Source organism: Ochotona princeps, chromosome 16 (assembly GCF_030435755.1).
Source record: "Ochotona princeps isolate mOchPri1 chromosome 16, mOchPri1.hap1, whole genome shotgun sequence".
Taxonomy (NCBI): domain Eukaryota; kingdom Metazoa; phylum Chordata; class Mammalia; order Lagomorpha; family Ochotonidae; genus Ochotona; species Ochotona princeps.
Genome location: NC_080847.1, coordinates 53382137 through 53407371, shown reverse-complemented (window position 1 = coordinate 53407371; position 25235 = coordinate 53382137). Strand labels below are relative to the sequence as shown.

The 25235-nt window shown below is 55.9% G+C and overlaps 1 protein-coding gene across 3 annotated transcripts; it reads right to left on the bottom strand.

The window, feature by feature from the left end:
• Positions 1–75: 75 nt before the first annotated feature.
• Positions 76–25014, bottom strand: HIF3A (hypoxia inducible factor 3 subunit alpha). 3 transcript variants are annotated; one of them, XM_004597218.2, is made up of 15 exons: positions 24908–25014; positions 20083–20273; positions 18969–19114; positions 17932–18016; positions 17553–17665; positions 17090–17298; positions 15237–15343; positions 14888–15035; positions 10513–10631; positions 9628–9821; positions 8543–8647; positions 5803–6074; positions 4340–4457; positions 3058–3139; positions 76–1678 (listed from the first exon to the last, which is right to left on the bottom strand). In XM_004597218.2, the coding sequence occupies exons 1-15, from the start codon at positions 24931–24933 to the stop codon at positions 1581–1583; spliced, it is 2013 nt and encodes a 670-aa protein (XP_004597275.2). In that variant the 5' UTR covers positions 24934–25014; the 3' UTR covers positions 76–1580. The 3 variants fall into 3 exon arrangements, with proteins under 3 accessions (XP_004597275.2, XP_058530557.1, XP_058530556.1); XM_058674574.1 differs by lacking the exon at positions 24908–25014 and adding an exon at positions 23524–23621; XM_058674573.1 differs by having other exon boundaries at positions 14888–15343.
• Positions 25015–25235: the final 221 nt, after the last annotated feature.

Below are 25235 nucleotides of genomic sequence, written 5' to 3'. Positions count from 1 at the left end.
AGGAAAAGTGTGAGGTAAGGTCTTTACTGGTAAGACGCATGAAGGCTGAGTTCTGCAGGGGGAAGGGGGCGGGGGGAGGTGGATTTTGTGAGGTATGGAATCAAAAGGATTTAACAGGTGGGGTTTAGAGTCTAAAGACAATGTGAGGCTCCGTTCTAGAACCAAACAGCAGGTCACGTGATATGGGCTGTAGGGTGCAAGAGGTCAAGGTTATGACCTTTAGAACTGGTGAATGCTGAAGGTCTGGTTCTAGAAGGCCACGGCCTAAAGCTCCTTTTACGTCATTATGATAGGGCAGTCTCTGAGTATAGAGTGAGGGAAGCAGGAATGGGCATCGTGAGATTTGGAATCAAGATGATGAACATTTAGGTCTGGCTTTGAATCAAATGTATTGCAGTCCAGAAAGCCTAGACCCAACAAAAAGGTTGCTGTCGTGGTGTCAAGGACCAGGAAAATCATTGGTTGTGAAAGCTGAAATCACCAGAATTTGGAGGATGTCAGGCTAAGAACCAGAGGAATTTGCTGGAAGAAATCTAGAGCCAAAGGAAATCAGAGTTCTATGCTGGATTCTAGAACCTGGGGTCTCGGCTGGTCATAGGCTCTAGATCCAGTGTGTGTTAGAGGCTGCAAGGCCTACAAAAGAGTGGTTTGTAGAGATTGTAAGATTTGGAAATGGGAAGAATTGGAGGCTATGAGGTCCAGAATGAAAAAGAACCAAAAAGATTTGGAACCAGAGAGGCGAAGTCTAAACCAGACTGTGCCAGCAACCATGTGATCTAGAACATGGGAAGGCAAAAGTCCCCCAGTCTAGAACTGATGAAGGTCAGAGGTTATGTGGTCTGGAACCAGAGGAGATTGGGATGTGACCCCAGGAACAGGAAGAGGCTTCATCGTCTGGGAACCAGTGAAGGTCAGACGCCATGCAGTCTGGAACCCAAGAAGGTTGTACAGTGTGGAACCAGAGGAGGTTGGCAGAGACCACCCAAATAGGAATACCACAGTGGAGTCACTGCCCAGACGAGGTTGGAGGCAGCAGGGACTCCAGTGGAAGGGGCAGGCAGACATTTCTGGGGGGGAGGTCTGGCCCAGTGCTTGCCCCCACTGACACTGGAGAAAGGGGAGGCCGGAACCCCACATGAATATGGGCCTTAGGTAATTCATGGTGATGCAAGCCATAGCATGAAGACAAGAAAAATCAAAACCAAAGAAGGACACAAACAAACAAACAAACACCTATCTGTGCCCCAGCCCACCCCCTTGTTCCCCAAAATAAAGCTCAGAGAGTTAGAGGACGGGTGATGAGGTAACCAGGGAGCCCCAAGGGAAGTCCTGAGAGGGGAGGAGGGGGCTGAGGACCCCCTCCCAGAGGTCACTGAGCTGAGACCACCCCACGCAGCCCCCTCAACAGTGGGAGCACACGGGGGGGTGGGGCTGAGGTAGGCCCGAGGCTGGCGGAGGGGGCCATTCAGAGATGGGAGCCCCCTGTCCTGTGCGCTGGTTGCCGGCTTGGAGTGTGGCTGAGGTCCTGTGGTGGGGCGGGAGGAGAAGGGAGGTGAGACGTGAGTGGGTGGGAGGCTGGCTCAGTGGGCACGGGCTGAGTCTGCTGCCGGCTGGAAGAGGCTCCTGGATGGGGTGGCATCCTCCACTGGGTAGTGAGAGAGCAGTGAGGGACCCAGGCCTGCAGGGGAAGAACGAACAGAGACCAGAAGGTAACCAAGAGCCCAACCTGTCTCCCATATCCTCCCCACACCAAAGCCTGGAAGTCAGCTGCAGGGCCAGCACTGAGCTCTTGGGCGAGCGGTTAAGAGCCCCCGTGCAGGGCCCGGCAGCGTGGCCTAGGGGCTAAAGTCCTCGCCTTGAAAGCCCCAGGATCCCATAGGGGTGCTGGTTCTAATCCCGGCAGCTCCACTTCCGATCCGGCTCCCTGCTTGTGGCCTGGGAAAGCAGTTGAGGACGGCCCAATGCATTGGGACCCTGCACCCGCGTGGGAGACCTGGAAGAGGTTCCAGGTTCCCGGCTTCAGATCAGCACGCATCGGCCTGTTGCGGCTCACTTGGGGAGTGAATCATCGGACGGAAGATCTTCCTCTCTGTCTCTCCTCCTCTGTGTATATATCTGGCTGTAATAAAATGAATACATCTTAAAAAAAAAAAAAAAAAAAGAGCCCCCCGTGCAGAGCCAGCTTGAATCCAGGAGTTCTTGGTGGCTTGTTGTGTCACATGGGGCAGGTGACGTGACCTATTGAGGCCTCAGTCTGCTCATCTGTAGAATGGGTGAATGGCAGCTTCCTCTCAGCAGGAGTGGGAGGGGTCAATGAGTACCTGTGCTGGTACTAGTGAGAGAGTTGGCACACCCGGCCGGCACTGGTGAGTGAGTGCCCAATGGACCTTGGCATCTCTGTGCTGTGAACCCACGCTGGGTCACGTGGCCACACGGCAGGCATTATGGGTCCTGCACAGCAATTCTGCAAGTCTACAGAATGTCTTCAGGTAGGACCCAGGGCAGTGGGGTCCGTGCCGTGTGTGTATGTGCACATGTGTGCATAGTACCGCGTGTCTGTGTGCATGTGTGTGCCGCATGCATGTGTTCATGTGCACACGTGTGTCATGTTTGTGTGTGTGCATACACACATGTTCATGCATCTGCTTGTCAAGTGTACATGGAGCATTGTGTTCATGTGTATGTGTGTAAGCATGTACGTGTGTCACATTTATGTGGGTCTGTGTGCATATATGTGCATGGTCATGTGTACACACATATATGTATGCATATGTGGCAGAAATGATCCTGAGGCCACACAGCTGGGAGTGGCCAGGTGGGATTCAACCCCCTATTTGTCAAGCCCCAAAGTATAAGCTCGAGGGGCTAAGGTTTGGCCATGACCTTGGCTTATTCTCCCAGGAGCAGCCCTGCTCTTGAAGCATCTCTTTCCCCTCTACAATACCCAGGAAACGAGAAAGGGGCAGCCCATAGCCATCAGTGTGCCCAGGGTTGGCAGTGTTCCCGCCCCACCCCCAGCCCTCTCTGAGTCACCCAGCACAGCAGGGTGTCACTCACCCAGGCATTCATTCAGGTCCTGGAGGGAAGTGCTGGGCTCCTGCTGGCGTCCTAGAACAGGTCCTCCCGGCCAAAGAAAACTCTGGGGGAAGGAGACAAAGCTTTTCCATCACTCTCATCACCCCAGGATGCGAGGCGGCTGGAGGGCTCAGTGGGGTGAGAGCACTGTGGGGGCCCGGGTGCCATAGCGGGCAAGTCACTGTCCCAATGTCCTCGGTGTGCTCCTCCATAGCCACCTGCTCCCTGCGTCCCCTCCTCCCCTGGCACAGGTGGGCACCTGTGCAGCCTCACTCTAGTTTCTAGCAGGTGCCAGAGGAAAGGGGAGAGGAAGGTCATTTATCCTTCTAGCTGCTTTCATGTCTGGCCACTGTGGGTTTGGCCATGGTCTTCTGTGGACCTGACCAAGTAGACCCCTCTCTGTCCCACAGTCCAGGGACCACCTCTGTCCTTCACCTTCAAACTAGGGTTGGTACCAACTCCCCAGGCAGCCACACCTTTGTACGGTTTCCTGCCTAGGTTGAGCCAGCTGCTGAAGCTATCTGTGCCAGGGCAAGTGCCCATGAGGATGACAAAAGCTAGCCAGCCAGACCTAAACACGGCAGGCATTCAGGCTGGTCAGCTGTCAATGGCATTCACCCACAGTTCCCATGCTTGAACAGTTGGCCGAGGATCCAGGACCCTTGTGTAGGTTTTAGGGAGTCATGGAAAGGCCTAGAGCGAGGCCTTGTGTCCAGTGATACAGACCAAGCTGGCTTTGAGAAAGGGCACCTTGTTTGTAGGATGATGGGGTGAGGGAGTGCTGGGGGCAGTGAGCCTTGAGACAGGGGCTGGGGGAAGGCTGCGTGTGTGTATGCGTGTGTGCATCAGCGAAGAGCCTGGTTCCATCTGACTTCCAAGGTGCTCAATGTGGCGACCTTGCCTGCCCAGAGTTCTCAGTTCCCACGTGGCAGGCCTGGCACTTGCATTGGGTCCATCTGTGTTCTCACCCCTGAATCACTCACTGAGGCACGTCCAAGGTCTGATCCGCCTTGGGGAGGGGGCCCATGGGAGCAGAGGTGACGCCCACAGGCAGACCCTAGCCACCTGCCCATTCCCCCCTTACCTGCCTAACTTGCTCTCTCAGCGCCTTTCATCAACCAGCAGCTGTTTGCAAAGGCCTTTCCCCCCAGAGCTACAAGGTCAAGGTCCCAACCTCAGCTGGGCCCCTGGCCTTCTGCCTGACCTGCAGCCAGCCCCTGTTCCTCTCTGCTGTCCAGGGAAGCCCATTGATCGCCAGACATACCAGGCTGAGCGGAGGCAGCACAAAGTTGTTGGGTTCTGGCCCCGGGGGCCGTTTTGGGGGTCTCACTCCCAGCAGCTCCACCCCTTCAGTCTCATCCTCTGAACTTGGGGCCAGGGTCCTGGAGGGCAACAAGGCAAGAGACACTCAGAACACAGCAATCAGGCAGATGAAGGCATTCACTCACCCCGCTCGCAATCATTCCTCTACTCACAGCAATCCAACTATCTACCAAACCATCCTCTCGTTCAAACAGCCAATCATCCATCACCCACCCACCCATCCAACCTTTCTATCAGTCTCTGCATTCATCCATGCACCGATCTGCTTTCCATTTCAACTACTCTCGCCCATCCTTCCATCCCCCCACCCCACTACTCACTCATCCATCCATCCATCCATCCATCCATTCCCCCACCCCGCTACTCACCCACCCACCCATCTTCCTGCTCACATTTGCTGATCTACCTTTCCATTAATCCACTTATCTATTCATCCATCCATCTTTCACAAATTCCTTCCCTCCCTCATTTCATAAGCATCACTAGACATCTACCATTTATATGCCAAGCCTCAAGCCGGGCGCCTCGGGAGATACTGAGATATACCCACAAAAAACCCCACAAAGATAGTAAAGGGCCCACTCTGGAGACCAAAGGGGAACATGTCACCAACTTGGGAAGCAGAAAGTTGAGTCTTAGTGCAAGGAATTGGGGGGGGTCAGGACCATTTAAAATTATAAACAATTTTTGTCTGTGTTTGTATTTAAATTGTCTTGGAAAGAATCTGTGGCTTTGATGAGATTCTCAAAGTTGTTAAGCAACTTAGCTGTCAACACCATGCAGTGACTGTGACAGACATGGTCACTAGGCCAGATGTGGCCAGATGTGGGTGCCAGCTGAGAGCAGCTTGGGAGAGAACAGTAGAGGGCGCTCCCAAGAGCATGCACTGAGGCAAAGGGGCACAGAGCTTGGAACAACCCTGGCCCATGCTGGGCATGGGAGGGCCCAGGGGAGTGGACATCAGGGGACAGGGGGTGGTGTGGGATGAGGAGGCTTGTAGGAGGACATTGTGACCCTAGAAGGTCAGTGAGCACAGGATTACAGTTGATTGGACAATATTTGTATGATAAACAACTGAATAGGTGTGACTGATTGGATATCCTTTGCATGAAAACTGAATGATACCTTTTGTATAACTGATGAGATATCATTTGTATAAGAACAGTTGAGTGGAAAGTAATATACAAGAAAAAAGGACAGTTGATGGTTTTGTTGATGAACTAAGTATCTCTACTCTAATCTTGTATGCCCCTCAGTGTATAAAGTCTGATGCTACTAATAAACTACGGCTTTGACCATCAGTCAGGGTCCACGTGTGTTATTATCGGCTCCGTGCACCAAGTCCATCGCTACGGGACAGCGACAGAGGCTGAAGGCAGGATGCCTCCTTTCTCTGTGGCTTACCTCTTCTGAGCCCTGGGCACAGGGGAGGACACCGAGGCGTCCCTTCTGCAAGGGCTAGAGCAGCTCAGCCGGGGGTCACTGCCCCAGCGGGGCAGTACAGAGGCCTCTGGGGTCAGAGGCGACAGTCCGTGGAAGCTCCGTGCGCGGGGCCGGGGGACAGTCCCTGCAGGTTTGTGGTAGACCCTGGGCAGCTGGTCACAGGAGCTGAGCTGGAAGTCATCGTCCATGGAGATGTACGGAGCCAGCATTTCCAAGTCCAGGCCATTGGCATCCTGGGGACAGGGGCAGGAGGGAGTTGAGAGCACACTCCACCAATACCCGACCCTGCCTCAGTTTCCCTGCCTCATCTGTCACTGCCGTCAGAGGATGGCTGGGCTAAAGTCCTAAGTGCTAGTCGTGTAAATCCATATATTTTGGATGGATTGAGCATCCAAAAACAGAGAAGAGTAAGTCTGGGAGGGGCACTGCCCTGGCAAACAACTCTGTGTGGTGGGTGTGGCCTTCAAGCTGAGCTTTGGGTGGGGTACGGAGATTCTGGAAGGCTTATTAGGTCAAGCTCAAATGCCTTGGAACAACTAGTCCTGAAAATAATCCGACGGTTGAGGAGGTTGCCAGTAGTGGCTAAGAACTGAGGAAACCAGGGGAGAGGGGATTCTTTTTCATTTTCTTTTTAATTATTATTTTTTTGATTTTTTGGGGGGTATAGTGACTGAAAGTTTAGCAACACTGTTTCCAGCAGCTTTTTCTGTGGGAAAATGGGCAACTGACTGGGCTTGGGTGCTTTAGTGCAGAAAACTTCCAGCTGGAATGTTGGAGGTGCCAACCAATGGCTAACTTTTTTGCTACTTGCAACAGCCAAGGTGGAGTGGGGTGGGGGAAGAAGCTAAAGGGAGAAGTGTCACACATGAGAGGGCTGGCAGTGCAGTGTTTTAAAACGCTCCACCTCTTTGAATTAACATTGTACACAGGCAGCTGGCCTGGGTCTCAACTGAGAAGTAATCTTGGAATTCCTGCACTCCCCCACCCCCACCTCAGGCCTAGCTTTGTAGTTCACCCTGGGTCCCTTGGACATCACTTAGTAGCTCAGGCTAATGAGGTGACTCATGATAGGTTCCCTAGATGGCTTATGCTAATGAGGTGACTCACGATGGGCTGCCTAGACAGTTTATGCTAATGAGATGCTGGGGGCTGGAAGGACAGACTGTGTGATTTGGGCAGGAGAAATCAACTTGACCTCCAGGGAAGGTGGAGGTAGCATTGGAGATTGATTTTGGTTAGATGGGTAATAACCGTACTAAGTGATGGAACCCCAATAACAACTCTGGAGCCTGGAGCTGGGGTGGGCGTCCTGGCTTGGCAGCAATGTGGGCACACTGCCACTGATTTGGTGCCAGGAAGGGAACATGTCCCTGAGGCCACCACAGCTTCTAACTGGGGACCCATCCAGTCCCAGATCCCGCCGCATGCATGTCTTCCTTAGACTGGTTCTGGTTTGTTTCTATTTTGGGGGTTTTCATGCACTTGAAAGAGACACACAGAGCCCTCTTCACCAGTTCACTCCCCAGGTGCCTGCAACAGCTGGGGCCGGACCAGATCAAAGCCAGCACTCAGGAATTTCATCCTGGGTTCCCACATGACATGGCAGGACACAATCACTTCACCTGCTGCGCCTTAGGCTCTGCAGGAAGCCGGAATTGGTAGGCGAGCTGCCACCCAAAGCTGGGCACTCAGACCCGGGTGCAGGCACACCAAGGAGCAGCGTGCATGTCCCTGAGTTCATTTTTTTGCTCTAATAAAACTGAAACTAGAAGGATAGCATACTCCTGGTCTCTAAGTCAGCACATTATCATGCCTGAGGAAGTCTGTGGGATCTGAAGGCAGGTTGACCCGGGGACACTCAGACGTCATGGGTAGAGTGGACAGGCTGGGAGACTGCATCCTACTGTACCCGTCACCCTGGCTGACTATAGGAACTCCTAGGAGGGCAAGTAGTGCCAAACCTACATGGGTTCTGAGCCCAAGGGGACAGTCTCAGGAGAGCATAGGCTGAGGATGGAGTTCAGGGGCCACTGCAGAACCCTTGGTTAAGATCGTGGAAAGATCCAGAGTGTGTCTGAGTCTACTTCAAACGGAGGGCATGCTGCAGCTGGGAGAGTGAGCCCTCCTGCCCACAGATGGTCCTCCGCAGCTAATGTAGTCGCCTTGAACGTGCCAGGATCCCATATGGGCACTGGTTCTAATCCCGGCAGCCCCACTTCCCATCCAGCTCCCTGCTTGTGGCCTGGGAAAGTAGTCGAGGATGGCCCAAAGCCTTGGGACCCTGCACCCACGGGAGAGACCTGGAAGAAGCCCCGGGCTCCTGGTTTGGGATTGGCTCATCTCTGGCTGTTGTGGTCACTTGGGGAGTGAATCAGTGGACAGAAGATCTTTGTCTCTTCTCCTCCCTGTATATCTGACTTTTCCAATGAAAATAAATAAATCTTTAAAAAATGTTAGCTGTTTCCACATGCCAAGTCTTGGAGTAGTTTGTTACGCAACAATAGCTAACTAATACATCATGTCTATGTCAGCTAGCTGTTCAATAAAATATCCAAATATCCATCTAGTCAAGGAACAGATGGCTTGTACATCTAGACTATATCTTAATATCTTTCCATCCATCCAAATGTCTGCCTAAATATTGTCCATCCATCCTTCCACACTCCTGTCCGTCCACCCATCCATCCATGCCTGCCCTTACCTGAGCTACCTCTAGCTCTGTCTCTTTTGCCTCCAGGGTTTTCTGGGTCACCACGGGTTTGTGTGTGTTCTCCATGCCCACAAGCATTTGATCTGGGAGATCAGCCTGTGGAGGAATAAAGGAGAGACATCAGGAAATCTTGACCTTGGAGGTGTCAACAGTAAGACAGCCTGGAGCTCGGGGTCAGGGCAAGCACTGTGGGCCGGACACCAGACAGCTGGGGCACCAGGCGGGTCCAATGGCAGGAGCAAATAAATCCCAATGTGGGCATTCAAAGTCAGTGTGCCTGGACACGGACAAGGGGACTTCAAAAATGTTTATGGAAAACAGAATTAGAAGTATGAGTTTAAGGGCCGGTATTGTAGCATAGCAAGTGAAGCTACTGCTATGCCAGTTTGCATTCTGGTCGCTCCACTTCTACTCCAGCTTCCTGTTAATGGCCTGGGAAAGCAGCATGGTTCAAGTGCTCTGGCCCCTGCAACCATGTGGGAGACCCTGAACAAATGCCTTCCTACTGGCTTTGGACTGGTTCAGTGCTGGCCATTGCAGCCATGCGGGCAGCGAACCAGTGGATAGAACATTTTTGTCTCTCTGACCCTGTCTCTGTAACTGCATTTTAAATAAAAATCAATGAATCTTTTTAAAAAAGAAAAAGTTAGACTCCCTAAACTCTCAGTAAAATGGTAAACTCTTTAGTCCTGGAATACCTGTGTCACATCGAAGTACCAGTTCAAGTCTCTGCTACTTTGCTTCTGATTGAGCGGACAATGGTTCAAGTGCTCAGACAAGCCACAGGGGATTGTAGGCCTTTAGGGAGTGAACCAGTGGATAGAAGATTCTCTCTGACTCTTTGAGGTTCAAGTTCAGAGAACCTGGGATATTTGATCAAAAGCTGGGAGGGGTCTCTCATGCCAGTCCCAAACCTGTCAGGAGGAGGCTGAACTCCAGAATTCCAACAGTTTAAGAAATCCAGGTCTCAAAGGAACCCCAACCCCATCTCCTCTCAACCCACAGGTTCAAGCTAAAGGCCTCCTGGTGGGCACGGATGCTGACGGGAAGAGGACTGGGTGGGCGGGGATGCTTACCAGAACAGGGCTCAGGGGACGCCGCCCAGCTGGCCGTGTGCTGGGGGCGGCGGCTGCAACCGAAGCCCCATCCAGAATGGGTGCCAGGAGGCGGCGGAGGTCGGGGCTACAGAAACGGCGGGGGTCAGCGGCCAGCGCAGCCTCGCTCAGGGCAGGAGGGTGCAGGAAGGCCAGGACCCGGGGACCAGGCCGGTCTGCAGGACACGTGGGCATAGGGGGTGGACACAGGTGGTCATCTGGGGGCCGGAGGCAGAGGGCAGGGACCCCCACACCAACCCCAGGGGACACAGCTGACATCCCCGACTTGCATAGTCAGGGTGACTGTTACCTACAGAGTTGGGCAGAGGGTCCAGGCGGTAGCTTTTGTTTGCCAGGTTGTCATGAAACACAACCCTTCCACCCTTCCCCAGAGCTTCCCAGGGGAGCTTGCAAGGCTGGGAGAAAAGTGTGGTTCAAGCCCCGCCCACCCCTACCGCAGGAGGGCCTAAGGTCCCTGGAGGTTAAGAAAAAAGGGCAAATCAGTTACCCCCTCCTCTCCTCATCCCCCCAGGATCCAACAGGGAGAGAAGGCTGAGCTAGGATGAGCAGAGAGAAGAGACGGAGGCAGAGGGAATTATAGCAGGATTCAGGGCAGAGGCAACAAGAAAATGAGCTGTTCAGGCAGGGGCACTGGTGGGAAGAGGGGCAGTGGAGGAGGCAACTGCATATGACAAGGCTGGGGCCCTGTCCACATGGCCCCCGGACCCTTCCTGCAAGACGGAGGAGGGAACCAAGCAGGCAGGACCCAGATCTAGCACGGCCTGGGCTTTCTCCTAAGGGTCCAAGGGATACAGCCCCTTCCCAGCCCCTGCCCTACCCTGCCTGCCTCCCACCCCTACCCCGTACCATGTCTATCCCCAGAGGCAGGCCCATCCGTCTGAGAGGGGACGCTCCGCTGATGGGGTCTGCGTGAGTTTCGCTCCGTCTGCTCCAGGGACAGCACCACTCCGGTTTCCTCCACTCGGCTGAGGTACAAGGCAGAAAGGGGGTGGGGGCTGGGAGTCACGGGCGTGGAGGTGGCGGGGTGGTCCTTGGCCACAGCCAGGTCACCCTGGCAGGTTATAGGAAGCAGCTGGGGGTGGGGTGGGGGGACAAAAGGTAAAATTCCCCCTCTTTCCTCTGATTCGTATAAAGCCTTGCTTTTTGTGGATTGCTTTTGGTGATACGAGGGTACTTCAAAAAGTTTGTGGAAATGGAATACAAAGGTTATTTTGGTGCAAGAAAACTTTTTTTTTAAATTCCGTGCATACGACGGCTGAGCATCCCTAATCCGAAAATCCGAAATGCTCCAAACTCCGAAACTTTTTGAGTGCCAACGTGAATGGAAAATCCCATGCCATGAAGCTGGGTTTCAGGCTGAGAATTCTTTTCAAAACCCAGTGCATGTCATTAGCTGCAGCCTACGTGTAGAGGAGGGTCGTGTTGGGACTTGGGCCTCTTCCCCAAGATGGCTCATGACGTATACACAAGCCCCAAAGAATCCGAAATCTGAAATACTTCCGGCCCCACGCATTTCGGATGAGGGATACTCAACTTGTCACGGCATTTAAAAGAGAGTTAAGTTTGTCACTTCCCAAGCTCCATCTGCAGAAGGAAAGAGAAAAAAAAAAAAGCTGGCATTTAGCACAGCTTGGTAGAGAGAAGACTGGGGTGGGGCTAGGGGTGGGAGACGCAGGGAGGGGAGGAGGTGGGGGACAGAGCAGGATGGGGGAGATTCAGCGGTGTGGGGGGAGTGACAGCCCAAGGGCTCAGTCTTTATAGACATTGACATAAACATTATTCTCATCAGCCTGCTGATGGCATAGCCATGCTCGTATCCTTCACTGCGTGACCAAGCATGAAGAATCCAGAGGGCTTTGGTTTCATGAAAAAGGACTTATTTAGGAAGCTTCTATTCATAGATGTGTTTCAAACTCAAGAGAACAAATTTATAAATACAGCTTGTGCCCCCCACCTCCCCGCCCGCAGGCTCCAGCTGTAGGACCCAGCATTCCGTGGGGCAGGGCACGTGGGGAAGACTTGGTCTGGGGCTAAAGACCCGCCCCCCCCTTATTTGCACCTCATTTGGCTAACAGTCCCCTGGGCTGAATGTTCTGAGAAGCTGAGACCACGCCCCCACCCTCACTAAGTCCTTCCTGGGCCAAACCTTCCAATGCAAGCCATGCCACGCCCCATGAATCCCTCTGAAACAGCAGCCACAGTCACGTGTGTACACACACTTGGTACACACAGCCTCATGTGCCACAGGTACACACACCCACATTCAGGGACAAACACGCTCCCAGGCTGTGTGCACACACGGTAGGCTCACTCCACAGACATCTGCTAGGCTGTGCTGTGCTGTGCTGTGCCAGAGCCGAGCGCAAGAACTTTGTGCAGCCGTGGCCCTGGGTTCAAATCCCGGCTCTGCCTCTACACCTCGCTGGGCCACCCTGGAGCTGCATGTCCTCTTCTGGAACAGTTTCTCCTCCCCAGAGTGTTAGGAGGGTTAAATAAGTCAGCGTGTGGTGCAACGCATACAGCCGTGCTGGACCTGCGGCAAGCTCCATGTGTCTGCTAGGATTCAGCTTTAAATTATTTTTCTTTTTCTTTTTGTTTATTTGGGAGATAAACACACAATCACACACACACACATCCACTGGTTCACTCCCCAAATGCCTGCAATGGCCAGGGCTGGGACTTGGCTGGGAGTGGGGCTGCAGCTCAACCCAGGCGTACTCCCTGAGTGACAGAGACCTGGTTATTCGGGCTGTCCCTGCTGCCTCCTGAGGCTGGGCTGGCAGGGAGCTGGAACCAGAAACTAAACCCAGGTACTCCAAGGTGGGACGTGGACATCTGAACCAGTGGTTTACTATTGAGACACCTACCCCTGCTGCTATCGTTATTAATTACCATTTGCTGAGCAACTACTATGTCCTGGAAACTGGGGACTCAGTAGAAAACAAGACAAAGCTCACTGTCTTCATGGGGTAACGAAATGCTGGTGGCAAAATGTACAATGTAGCGAGTGTTCAGGGTCCCTAACTCCACAGCCATGCTAACCTCGTACAGCCATCGGATAGCGCCTGCACCGGGAACCCGGCCAGGTGGAAGGCAGGAGTCGCTCATTCTCTGTTGACTGCAGATGGAAACAATCTCCGGATGTGCCACCTCGCATGTGTCCCAACAGTGTCACATGCTTCTTTTTACCTTTGGAATGTGGCTCCTAGAAAATTCATAATGGCACCTGTGCCTGGTGTCACACTCTTCCCAGGACAGTGTTGGGCGTCGGGAGAGAGAAGGACGAGGGTTCGCAGCTTCGGAAAGGCCAAGGAAGTTAGTGCAGTCCAAGGGGAAGCAGCAGGTACAAAGGCCGTGGGGTTTGGTGTGTGCATGACAGGAGCAGGGAGGCAGGGCCTCACAGCACAGAGGAATTCTGCTGAAGAGCCAGGGGGCTGCAGACAGCTCTGAGCATTGAGGTGATTTGCATTTCAGGACGTGTTCCAGAACTGGGAAAATCCCTGAGGCTTTAGAAATCAGAGGACCAGGCAAGGAAGCTTAGCAGCTAGGGTCCTTGCCTTGCATGCGCCAGGATCCCATAGGGGCGCTGGTTCTAATCCTGGCGGCCCGGCTTCCCATCCAGCTCCCTGCCTGTGCCTGGGAAAAGTGGTCGGGGATGGCCCAAAGCCTTGGGACCCTGCCCCCGCGTGGGAGACCCAGAGGAAGCTCTGGGCGCCTGGCTTCGGATTGGCTCAGCTCGGGCCTTTGCAGCCGCTTGGGGAATGAATTGGCAGATGAAGGAATCTTCCTATCTGTCTCTCCTCTCTGTGTCTGACTTTCCAATAAAAGTAAATAAATAAAATAAATTAAAAAAAAAAAAAAAAAAGGAAATCAGAGCCCTGCAGCTCAACAGACTAATCCTCCACCTGCAAGCACCAGGATCCCATATGGGTGCCCGTTTGTGTCCCGGCTGCTCCATCCAGCTCCCTGCTTGTGGCCTGGGAAAGCAGCAAGGAATGGCTCAAGTCTTTGGACCCCTCCTCTCATGGGGAAGACCTGGAAGAAGCTTCTGTCTCCTGGCTTCGGATCGGCTTTGCTCTGACTTATACGCCCATCTGGGGAGTGAACCAATGGATGGAAGATCTCTCTGTCTCTCCTTTTCTCTGTAGATCTGCCTTTCCAATAACAATAAATGAACCTTTAAAAAGGGGAAAAGAATCAAAACCATGTGCTGTGATTTTTACCACTACATACCTGTCAGAAGAGTTGAAAGTTAAAAAAGAAAAAGAAAACAAAACAAAAAAACACAACCAACTAACTAATGTGATGAAATGCTGGAAGGAGGTGGGGCAGCCAGAACTATCACTGTCATTCATTCATGTAAAAAGGCCGAGCCAGCTCCCAGGCAGCCCACTGCCCCGCACCTGCTGCCAGAAATGAAACCTACAAAACCTCGTTCCCCCACTGGTGTGTATGTGTCCCCGCGTGGCTGCCCAGCACAGAGGCTCCACGGTCACAGCCCACACCTTGGTCATGTCTCAGACACGTCACAGCACACAGAGGCTGCATATGGTGGGCTTTTTGTGTTTGGCATTCTGGGAAGGGCAGGCGGTGCTGGGAGTGTGGGGGCACTGAGGCAGCTGGGGCGGAGGCCCTGTGCTAGGAGGTAAAGCTCAATTCTGCATGTGTTTGCCAACAATGTGCTAATAGAACGGATGCAAACCCTCAGCCAGTTTTTAAAAAGTGGAAACAGAACCTCACAATTCTGCTGCATTTCTTGCGGAGGGTCCCTTTAAATTTGAAGCGCTTCTTGCGCCACATTGGGAACCCTGGGATGGTGTCAGGTGGCTGTCCTCCATCCCAGGGTGCAGAGGCATTTGGGAGGCTGGATGTGGCTTCTCCCCTTACTCCCCCTCCCCCCAAATACAGGAAGGAAAAAGAGAATGTGGAAATAATGGTTTCAACCACATTTCTGTAGCTCTTGATCCTTATCACCCTAATCAACTATGTAAAAATCATCAAAAATAAAAATAATTATCTTCTAAAAATAATAAATTTAAAGCTGTTGACACACGCGCACACACAGGCACATGCACCTACAGATGCTGTCTGCAGTCTTGTGGTCACACATGTTCTCCGTGTCCATGCATACATACACACATGTCTCTGTGACACACGTGTCCACACACATGCAGACCAGACACAGGTTCACGGACACCCCAGCGTGCCCTTTCCGGCTTACCTGATTAGGAAGTGGACGCAGACGATGCTCTCAGACTGGGGACCCCGGCCCCCTGACACCACTGTGGCCTGGGTCTGGGTCCACAGGTAGCCACCGCTCCGAGCCAGGAAGCGATACTGCCCCGTTACTGCCTGGCCCTTGCTCAGCACTGAGGGGAGCAGGCAGGGGTCAGGGCCAGAGAGAGGGCTCTGAGGGGGTGCCAAGGGGCGGGCAGGAGGTGGATGGGGAGGAGAAGGCTCCTTGGTGGGGATTGGGGAGCAGGGAGCTGTTGCTGAGTGGGGGTGGCAGGGCTCCTGGCATGTGGGGAGCCAGGACCAGTGGCAGCCATGGAGACAGGGGACACACGTACGGGTGTGGATGCTCTTGCTCACGGCATCCGAGTCCAGTGCGTGGATATACTCGTAGGCTGAGCAGCCAATCAGGTCATCAGGGCTGTAGCCAGCAACCTCTGCGATCCTGGGGGTGGGTGGAGGTTAGGGTACACGGGGCTGCGGCAGGATGAAGGGTGAGGCAGGCCAGCCAGGGGGACAGCAGGCGAGGGGGAGGGAGGGAGAAGCAGGGTCGCAACAGAGAGAAGAGGGTGAGAGCAGTGTGGTGGATTGCCTGGGACTTGGCGATATGGTCTGCTAAGGGGGCCCTGCAGATACCATGAAACAGAAAGCACCCCAAGCCAGGGACAAGATCTTCCATTATCTCCACGGGTCCCCCCAGGGAAGGGTCAGGAAGCCCACGGGGAGCAAAGGGGATCCTGGAGGGAAGCAGGAGACAGCACCAGCAGTCCTGCAGGTGACACTGACGGAATCCTCTCTGGTTGACCCTGGCAGGGCCCTGCCAGCTGGCCGCTGTGAGGGCGGGCGAGGGCTGTCATTCTCTCCAGGACAGAGACACTGGGCGCCAACCAGGGCTGGTGTTGTGGGGCAACAGGACAAGCCCTGCAATGCCAGCTTCCCATGTAAGCAGTGGTTCAAGTCCCCACTGCTCTACTTCCCATCCAGCTCTCTCCTTACGGCCTGGGAAAGCAGCAGAGCATGGCCCAAGTCCTTGGGTCTCTGTACCCACGTGAGAGACCTGGAAGAAACTCCTGGCTCCTGGCCAGCCTGGCTCTGATCACTGTGCCGTTTGAGAAGAGAACCAGAGGATGGAAGATCTCTCCATGCCTCTCCTTCTCTTTCCATAAAATCAGCCTTCCAGGGCCCAGCACCATAGCCTAGTGGCTAAAGTTCTTGCCTTAATGCACTGGGATCCCATATGCATGCCAGTTCACATCTTGGTTGGCCCTGCTACCCATCCAGCTCCCTGCTTGTGGCCTGGGAAAGCAGTGAAGGACGGCCCAAAGCCTTGAGACCCTGCACCCACGTGGGAGACCCGGAAGAGGCTCTTGGGTCCTGGCTTTGGATCAGCTCAGCTCTGGCCATTGTGGCTAATTGGGGAGTGAATCAGTGGATGGAGGATCTTCTTTGTCTCTCCTCCTGTCTGTATATCTGACTTTCCAATAAAAGTTAAAAAAAAAATCTTTAAAAAAAAAAATCTGCCTTTCAAATAAAAAAAAAAAAACTTTACAAAAAAATAACTGATTCATTCAAAGAAAAAAAAAAGAAGAAAGAAAAAGACTGAGACTTTGCAGGACCCTGAAATACTCAAGGAAGGGCCCGGTGGCTGTGGCCTAGCGGCTTAAGTCCTCGCCTTGAATGCGGCCCGGGGTTCCCATATGGGCGCCGGTTCTAATCCCGGCAGCTCCACTTCCCATCCAGCTCCCCGACTGTGGCCTGGGAAAGCAGTCGAGGACGGACCAATGCTTTGGGACCCTGCACCCATGTGGGAGACCCGGAGGAGGTTCCTGGTTCCCGGCTTCGGATGGGCGCAGCAACGGCCATTGCGCTCACTTGGGGAGTGAATCATCGGACAGAAGATCTTCCTCTCTGTCTCTCCTCCTCTCTGTATATCTGACTTTGTAATAAAAATAAATAAATCTTTTTAAAAAAAGAAAGAAATACTCAAAGAAACGCAGAGGGAGGATGAAAGACGAGAAATTGCACAAGGGCAGCCACGCAAAAAGGGACAAATGGATGGAGGACCAGTGGAGGCTGAGAGATGGGTCAGGCAGGGCAGGGCGCAGAGCCCGCAGGGGAGGGCGCAGAGCCCGCAGGGCAGGGCGCAGAGCCTGGGGCCTCGGGCGGAAGGCAGGGAGAGGAGCCTGCCCACCTCTCGTCGCAGTACGTGAACTTCATGTCCAGGCTGTGGCGGCTGAGGAAGGACCCCCGGGCCAGCGGTGGCTCCAGGCTGCCGGGGTGGGGGATGGCTTCACAGATGAGCACCAGGCACTGCAGGGGCGGCTCTGAGCGAGGGCTCCCAGTTGGGGAGGTCTGAGCCGGGGGCCTGTAGGCCCGCATGTGTCCGGAACAGTGTAGCACCTGGGGGCCAGGTGGGGCAGGCAGGACTCAGAGCTTCCAGGACCCCCAACTACAAGCGCTTGGGAATCCCAACCTTAGGATTCTCCAGACACCCCAAGTCTCCGTATGCCTCCCTAAGGACTCCCCATCCTAAGCCCTGCGACATCCTTGCTTGCAAGAGACCCTTGGACTCCAATCACCTCCCAGTGAGATCCCGAGGGTGGTGGGCCGTCTCTCCTGACAATGCCCCCCCCACACCCCAGGGCCCTGCCCACCTTCCAGGTGGCTGCCTTGAGGTTGAGGGTGCGGCCACGGCTGGTCAGGGTGCTCTTCATTCGCAAGGAGAAGCTCCGCTCCGTGGGGACCTCTGGCTTCTTCCTGGACAGGCCTAGGGAGATCCCGGGGCAGCTGCACCCCAACAGCTCAAGTGTCCACTCTCATCTCCCAAACCTGGACTTAGCACCACACAGGGGTCCCCAGGGAGGGGGGCGGAGGAGAGCAGGGCTCCTGCGTCAGCGCCCCCTCCCACCAAGCAAGGCCGTGGGTCCCCTCAGATCCACCTCCCCACCCCACACACTGCAGGGCAGGCAGGCCCCTGTGGGGTCAGTGAGGCAGTGGAGGCGGGGCCAAGCAGAGGGGTGGAGGGACACTCACTCTGCCGTGGCGTCAGGGCGTCCTGCAGTTCCTCTTGGTCACAGGGGTGGACGTAGTCAAAGATGCTGTGTCCAATGAGCTCCAGCTGCCAGGCAGGGCGCAGAGCAGTCGGCTCTCCTCAGCCTCCCTGATCCGGCTTAGGCCCCGACTGCCCAGTCACTGTTCACTGACCAAGCATCACTCTGGCACCTGCCATTCCTCAGGCCCTCCACGCAGAATCCAACCTTGCAGTGCTTTCTGGCTAGTGTGTGTGCGCATGGGTGCAAAAATATAGTGAACACCATAGTGCAAAAACACAGCAGGGGGCCAGGCATCATGGTACGCGACACCAGCAGCACATATGGCTGCCAGTTCTGGTCCTGGCTGCTCCACTTCTGATCAATGTGTCTGGGAAAGTAGTGGAGACAGTACAATGCTTGGGCCTCTGCTGGAGTTTTAGTGCTTGGAAGTTGGAGCCATTTGGGGAGTGTACTAGCAAATGAAAAATCTCTCTCTTGCTTTTCCTTTCAAATAAATCAACAATGTTTGAATAAAATGTCAATCCTATTTTAAAATGTCAATCTGATTTTGCCTGTGGCACAGCCTCCCCTCTGGTCAGAATCATTCCTGGGCTCCCCTGGGAATAACTCTTATCCCCCAGGTATCTCTGACCTCTCTCTCTCTTCCCTGCCGCTCTGTGCCAAGCCAGGATAATTTCTTCACTTCCCTCAAAGCACTCTGCCCTACCCCCATCTCTGAATTCTGACTCCTCTGGTGGGTGCATTCCCTATTCCTCTGTGGCTAGAGGGGATCAGTAACCCTCTCCTCCAGGAAGTCCTCCATCCCCTCTCCCAGGCTGGGCCAGGTCCTCCCAAGGGCCCCAGCTCAGCCCTGCCCATCCCACGTCTTCCTGCCTGGGGAGATATGTCATCCCGCTGCTCTACCGGGAGTCCACAAAGACAGAGTTACTCTCCTCCACACCCCTCCCTGCCCTGCTGTCCTCGGTGTCCCCACTGCCTCCCCAGTGTCCCCCAGGCTCAGGCCTGCAGGCCTCTCACCTGACTGAGGCCCAGGTGTTTGGTGACATTCTCCGACAGGTAGGCCATGTCGCCCTCAGCCGTGAGCACCATGACGAAGCCCTCCAGAGCCTTCAGGTAGCAGGCGTCCAGGGGCTCCCCCTCGACCCCCGGCTGGCTCCACTCCCCTGGCGCGGGGGCACGAGGGGGCCTCCAGTCACTCATGGTTGCCCCCTGCCCAACCTTGCCCATACCTGTCCCCACTCAGTGGAACTTCCAGGAGCTCCCAGGTGAGCAGGTTGCAGTCCCACTGGGGAAGGTGGGACCACCAAGCTTGAGACAGAATGCTAAGGGATTTGAGATGTCCTAATGGGAGGCTCTCCAGGGAGGGCAGAATTTGAATAACAAATGCTCAGACTCCTGGGATTTCAAAGTGTGTGTACACAGGCCAAGCTGCTACTAATGGTGGTTCCCAGCTTCCGGATCCAGCTCCCTGCTAATGCACCTGGAAGGCAGTCGAAGACGGCCCACATACCTGGGCCCCTGCATCCAACGTGGGAAACCCAGACAGCATTCCTCGCTCCAGGTCGAGAGCTGGCCCAGCCCCCTAGCTGTTAATGGCCATTTGAGGAGTGAATTAGCGGATGGAAGACCTGTCTGTCCCTCTGCTTTTCAAATAAATAATCTTAAAAAAAAACTTTTTTTAAAAATTGGGTGGAAATTCAATAAATGCTGGAATAATTGAATAATAGGCAGCAAAGCCTCTTAAGGGTATGTGTTACAAGAGGCTGGGGTCCTAGCAAGGAAAGTCCCCTAAGGAGGCCACGTGCTGGGGCCTGCGGGAGCCTGCTGCCCCGCCAGCCCTTAAGGCCCCGGGTGCAGACCTGGAGGCAGGGGTCTCCCAAATGACAGACGTCCAGGGAGGCAGGACTTCCAAGGGCAAAGGGCTCTGGCTGGCCTGGAGCTCCCAGGGGCGGAACCTCGCCTGGGCAGTGGCTCTCAGTGGGTGGAGCTCTGCGGGCAAACCCGACCCGGGGGATGGAAGGGGCGGCTCTCCAGGCTCCAGGCTCCGCTTCCCGGGGGTGGGGCCAGCGTGGGAAACTGTTTCCCGAGGGCGAGGCCGGGCGCAGCCGGGCCTTCCAGCGGCCGGGCTCACCTGCGGCGCAGAGCCGGTGCATGCGCAGGTAGCTGATGGTCAGGCGCATGATGGAAGCCTTGTCCAGGTGCGCGCTGACGCCGCGCGCGAAGGGCAGAGTGTGTGCCAGCTGGTATAACACCTCGGTCTCCTGGCTGCGCCGGCTGCGGGCAGCATCCCGGGATTTCTCCTTGCGCAGCTCCGTGCTCGACCTGTGTGCAAGGGCTGCGGTCACTGCGGGGCGTCCCCGGAACGGAAAAAGGCCGGATGGGACGCGCACGTGGGGAGTGGGGTGGGGTGTGGCCGCTGACCCCCCACGAGGGCCAGGGCTCATCCAGGGCGGAGTGGTCGCTGCAGTGCGGCCCCGGGGCTCGCTGGAGGTACTTCCTAGCCCCAAATTTTACCTGTCTCCGCGCCAGCCCATGCTGCTGTCCCTGGAGTAGTGTGCCTCTTTCTCTCCAGAGGCGTGCCTGGGACTGCAACGTCCCCTCCTTGACTTATCTGCAGTTTGTTTTCCAGGCTGGGGACGCCTAGGGGACCAGGAGGCCTCCTGCTGCCAGGGGGCCCCTGTGGGGCTGGCCCCGTGCCAGAGGAGGGAGGGAGTGCACAAACGAGTCTCCTGCCCTCCAGCCTTCTAGAACACCCTTCCCTACCCTTTCTCTGAGTTGTGTCTTCATAATCTAACAGTCCCGATCTCAAAGTCTAATGACCACCAACCAGGGCCAGGGTGGCCAGCCAAGCCCCCCTCCCTGCCCCGGGGGCAGAGGTTCTGTCCATCCAGCGGCTAACCTCTCACCCTGCCCTTTCATCCACTTCAAACACCTGCATTTTGCAGGTGGCAGGTTGTACTGAGAGTGGAATGATGAGACTGATTTTCCAGAAATAGCTGCCACTTGCTCAGCTTTGCCCAGTGCCAAGTTCCCAGCTTACATGAACCCAAGGAAAGTTCAGACAATCCTGGGAGAAAGCTAACGTCATTATTCCCCTTTGATCGAACAGGAAAATCAAGCTGCCGGCAGTGCTTCCCCATAAACAGAGAAGCCAAGGTTGGAACACCAGTAAACCCCAACTCTTAAACTTTCTATCTTTTCTGGTCTTGGGTGTTGGTTCAGGTATTGGCAGACCTCCACTCAAGTTCAAACTCCAGGCCTGTCTGAACCCAATGTCTCCATTATTTTATTTGAGAGGAAAGAAAGAGAGAGAGAGAGAGAGAGAGAGAGAGAGAGAATGAATGAATCTACCTACTGATTCACTCCTTAAATACCCAGGAGCCAAGAACTCTTTCCCGGTCTCACACCTGGGTGGCAAGGTGTGCACCTGCTGACTCCAAGGTGTGCACCTGCTGGCGCTGAGGTATGCACCTGCTCTGGAATCAGGCCTGAAACCCAGTGTCTGGCTACATCCGTAGCCACTCTGTCACATGCTTGGCTACTGCTTTTTTCATAACTTGTCAGGCCTCTTAGACCTTGTCCATGAGTGACGAGCAGCTGTCATTTGCAAGAACTTCCTCTGGGAGGAAGCCTCGAGTTTTCTCCCTCCACTGCCTCCTCCTTGCCCTCTAGCCCTGGGCAACAGAGGCCACCTCTGGGTTGGCATTAACCCCATCCCCAGGCAGGAGGTTGACCGCGCAAGGGAGGAGAGCTTCCTGTCCAACTACAGAGAGAAAAAAATAGCCCAAGGGTGGGACGCACAGAAGGGGCCAGGCTGGGTGGGGGAAGGGCTGGAGGGGGTGAAGTACACGCCCCCACTCCCACCCCTCCTTCCTGCCAGCCCAGAGGACATTCCGTCCTGTGTTCTGTTCCAGCCCTGTTTGTCTTCCGGCCCCTGGAGGGTGAGGGTGGGCGGGCCTCGCCAAGCAGGGGCCCGACATAGGGAAGAGGACTGAAGGGGGGTGGTGGTGGCGTGGGGCCCTGCGCCACCCGGGGCAGCTGGACTCTGTAACCCTCTCTTACCAATGGCAATGGAAGGGGCCAGCTGGTGGCAGGAGAGGGACCTTCCTCCCAACCCCCAGCCTGTTCCGATGGGAAATCTGGGCCTCTCGCTGGCTCAGACAACAGGGGAGATGGAGGCTCAGCCTTGGGGCTCCCACTGCCGCCATACCCCGCCCCCCACGTGCCATTTCAGCTGTGAGGCTTTTGGCACATTGCATCGCCTCTCTGAGCACCTCATAGAGCTGTCTGACCTATGCATATGGACCTGAGTGCATGGAGCTCAAGGGCTTAGGAAGCTGGGCTTGGCTATTGGTTGATGCTTCCTAACATTCAAACTTGGCAAACTTGAGGCTAGGGGTAAGGGGGTGGGTGGGTGGTGTCCCTGGGTCCAGAGCTGCAGCTTTGGTGGGACAGGGTATCCTGCACAGCCACACTCCTCAGGCAGCAGGACCCTGTACCTGTTAGGGACCCAATGAGGAAGCAGCTCTGGGGGTGCAGGGGTGAGGGCAATGCCACAACTCTTCGTGGCAAAGCAGGGATTTAGACCAACTGTCTGCTTGCTCACACTGCCAACCTGTTCAGTGTTCCCCTCACTGCCTCTCCTCCCACAGTCTGGCTTCTCACTGACTCTGTGGTCTGAACTGAGGGCTGGAGGAGGTAAGATGCACCCCTAATTTTCAGGAAACCTGGGACGCTGTGGGACAATCTCTGGCACAAAGGTTGGCAGCCGGGAAGCAACTGAGCTGGGATTTGAACCGGGACTCCCAGCCTCCTTGCTCACTGCCCCCGGGGATGGGGGTGGTCACTGCCTGCCTTGGCCTAGTGGCCTCCATCTCTCCTTCCTCCCCACATCCCCTTCCCCCCTCCCCGTCCTCCCAGCTGCCAGATCTCCCCAGCTGGCCCCATGCCTGGCCTGGCCCAGCCCCTTGGCACTCTGCCCAGCTCAAGACGTGCAGCTGGAGTCATGCCCCTCTTCCTCCGTGTTCCAGCCCAGAACACAGGGCGGGGCCGGGAGGCCCCAGGGGGAGGCCTGGAAAGGGGAGAGGGGGAGTGTGTCCTGCAACCAGGAGGGGGAGAAGTCCACTCCCCTCACCCTCCTGAGGCACTTGCCCTGAGAGCCAGGAGCCCCGTGTCCCAAGTCTTGGCTTCCATCTCCTGAGGCTTAGCTTGGGTAGTGGGCCATATTACACAAAGCATGGGGGGTCGGGGGAGGGAAGCCCAGGATGTGGCTTGGCAGGGACCCCTCTGGCATTGCCTGGAGGTGGCTTGAGAGGCCAGAGGCAGTGGTTTGGGTTTAAGAAGAACTTGGGGTGCAGGTAGAAGGTGTCTCTCTGCCCTTTGCTGTGTTCGTTCCCAAGGTGGGTTTTGGGGAGCTGTCCCCCAAGGCCATCTCTTCTGCCTCAGGTGGGCTCAGGGCACTGTGCCCATCTTCATAGGGCACTGCTCAAGAATATTTTCACCCACACCCCCCTTCAACTAGGGGTGAGCTGGCAGCTAGCCTAAGCTGAGGAGGGGAAGGGGGCCCACTCACCATCTCCCAGGCCTTCTCCTGCCCAGGTGCCATCCTGGGCCTGCAGGAGCGAACGGAGCGTGGCCGGGATCCGGGTGCGAGTTACGAGTGAGCATTGCGCACGCAGTGGGATGCACCACACAGGAAAGGGCTGGCCTTGGGTGGCGAGGGGGGGAGCACCCCAGCTCAGCGCTGAAGTCCCCACCCAGCCAAGAGGGGGCGCTGGGGGGCGGGGCTGGGGCTGGCCCAGCAGAGGTGGGCTGGCATTCCCTGGTGGGCTCGCGGCCAGGGATTGGAACAGAATGGGGGGGGATTATTGGAATGGGCTGGCGGGGGGGTGGTTAAAAAAACGAGGGGTGTGTGGAGGGAACCAATCAGACCTGGACAGTCAGGGAGGAGGGAAGGGGGTGAGGCTCGTCGGATGCCTCAGATTGGACAGGGGAAAACCTAGAGCGTGGGATGCGTTCTGGGGTGGCCCTTAACTCCTGGGCAGACAGGTCTCCCTGGCAGTGGTCCCAGGCCCTGAGTCTGCGTGGACCCCACAGAGCTCCGTGTGCTGAGAGGTTAACACGGAAACCCACCCTCTGGGCCAGGTGGAGGTTGCTGAGCACCGTGGATGGAGGGGTGCACCCAACACCACCTGTGGGGTCCCAGCCTGCATTGGGCATGGCACACACCCACCCATGGAGGGTCCTGGGAAGAACGTGTGGCTGGGCACCCCCCACCCCCATCTCAACAACAGCCACTGGGGGGGGTTGCTGGAGGAGCAAGAGAAGGAGCCAACTGGGCTTTGTCAAGTGGCTCCAGCTTTGGTCTCTGTTAGGGAAAGGGTGGCTTTTCAAAAGACATAAAAATGGTCCCTGACAGCCCCGGACAAGGTCCCCCTACCCAAGAAGGCGCCTTTCTCCTCCCCTGGCACTCGCCCGCTAGGTCCTCATGGGGGGGCTCATAGTATGTACCTGCGTAGGCTCAGTAGGGGAGGACCCCCATACCCCCTAGGGTCTCAGGGTCTCCTGGCAAAGACCCACCTCAACTCTGGGGGCTCAGAGGCCAGAGATCCTATGGGTGACGCTAGACTTCACTCCAAGACCCCCCCACCTCCGACCCCCAGATGCCCTGGAGGGTTGGGGCGCAGTCACCTTCAGTTCCCGTCGCTGGAGCGCGAATTTCCACCTAGAACCAGGTTGGGAAGCGAACCCGGGGTAACAGGAAACGAGAGAGGCAGGGGGCACCAGGGACTCGGGGTGAAGCCCCCCATTGCTGCAGCCGCCCAGGGTGTGTGTGTGGAGGGGTGCGCCCCCGGGGTGTCCTTTGACCTTAGCCGCGTGCCCCCCGCCACACCTTAGGGGTCCCCAGAAGGAGAGTCCGTCAACCCCCCATCAGGCCTGCCCCTGCAGCCCAGTACCTGGCGCGTTGCAGCCCCAGCGCCATGGCTCGCCCGTCGCTGCTCCCAAGCCCTCGGTGGCCCCGGCCCCCTCCCCGGGCTCTGCGAGCCCCCTCCCCAGCGCCACCCCTGCCGCCTCATTGGCTGCGGGGCGACCGGCCCGCGGCTCTGATCGGCCGACGGGTCTGTCGCTCTGGTGGAGGGGGCGGGAGGAGGCGAGGCTGGAGGGGTGGGGGGCGCCGGCGAACACACACTCCAGCCACGCCCCTCGCCGCGGATTTCCTCGCCTGGCCGCTCGGGCCCGGCCTGGGAAGTTCCTACACCCACCCAGCTGGCCTTGGTCTCCGCC

Coding starts and splice junctions, on each gene's coding strand:
- HIF3A (XM_058674573.1), bottom strand. CDS start 24,933: ATGGCGCTGGGGCTGCAACGCGCCAG. Junction 9,822..10,512: donor TGCCTCTGGGGATAGACATG/GTACGGGGTAGG, acceptor CGTGTCCTGCAG/ACCGGCCTGGTCCCCGGGTC. Junction 8,648..9,627: donor GTCCCCTGAGCCCTGTTCTG/GTAAGCATCCCC, acceptor ATTCCTCCACAG/GCTGATCTCCCAGATCAAAT.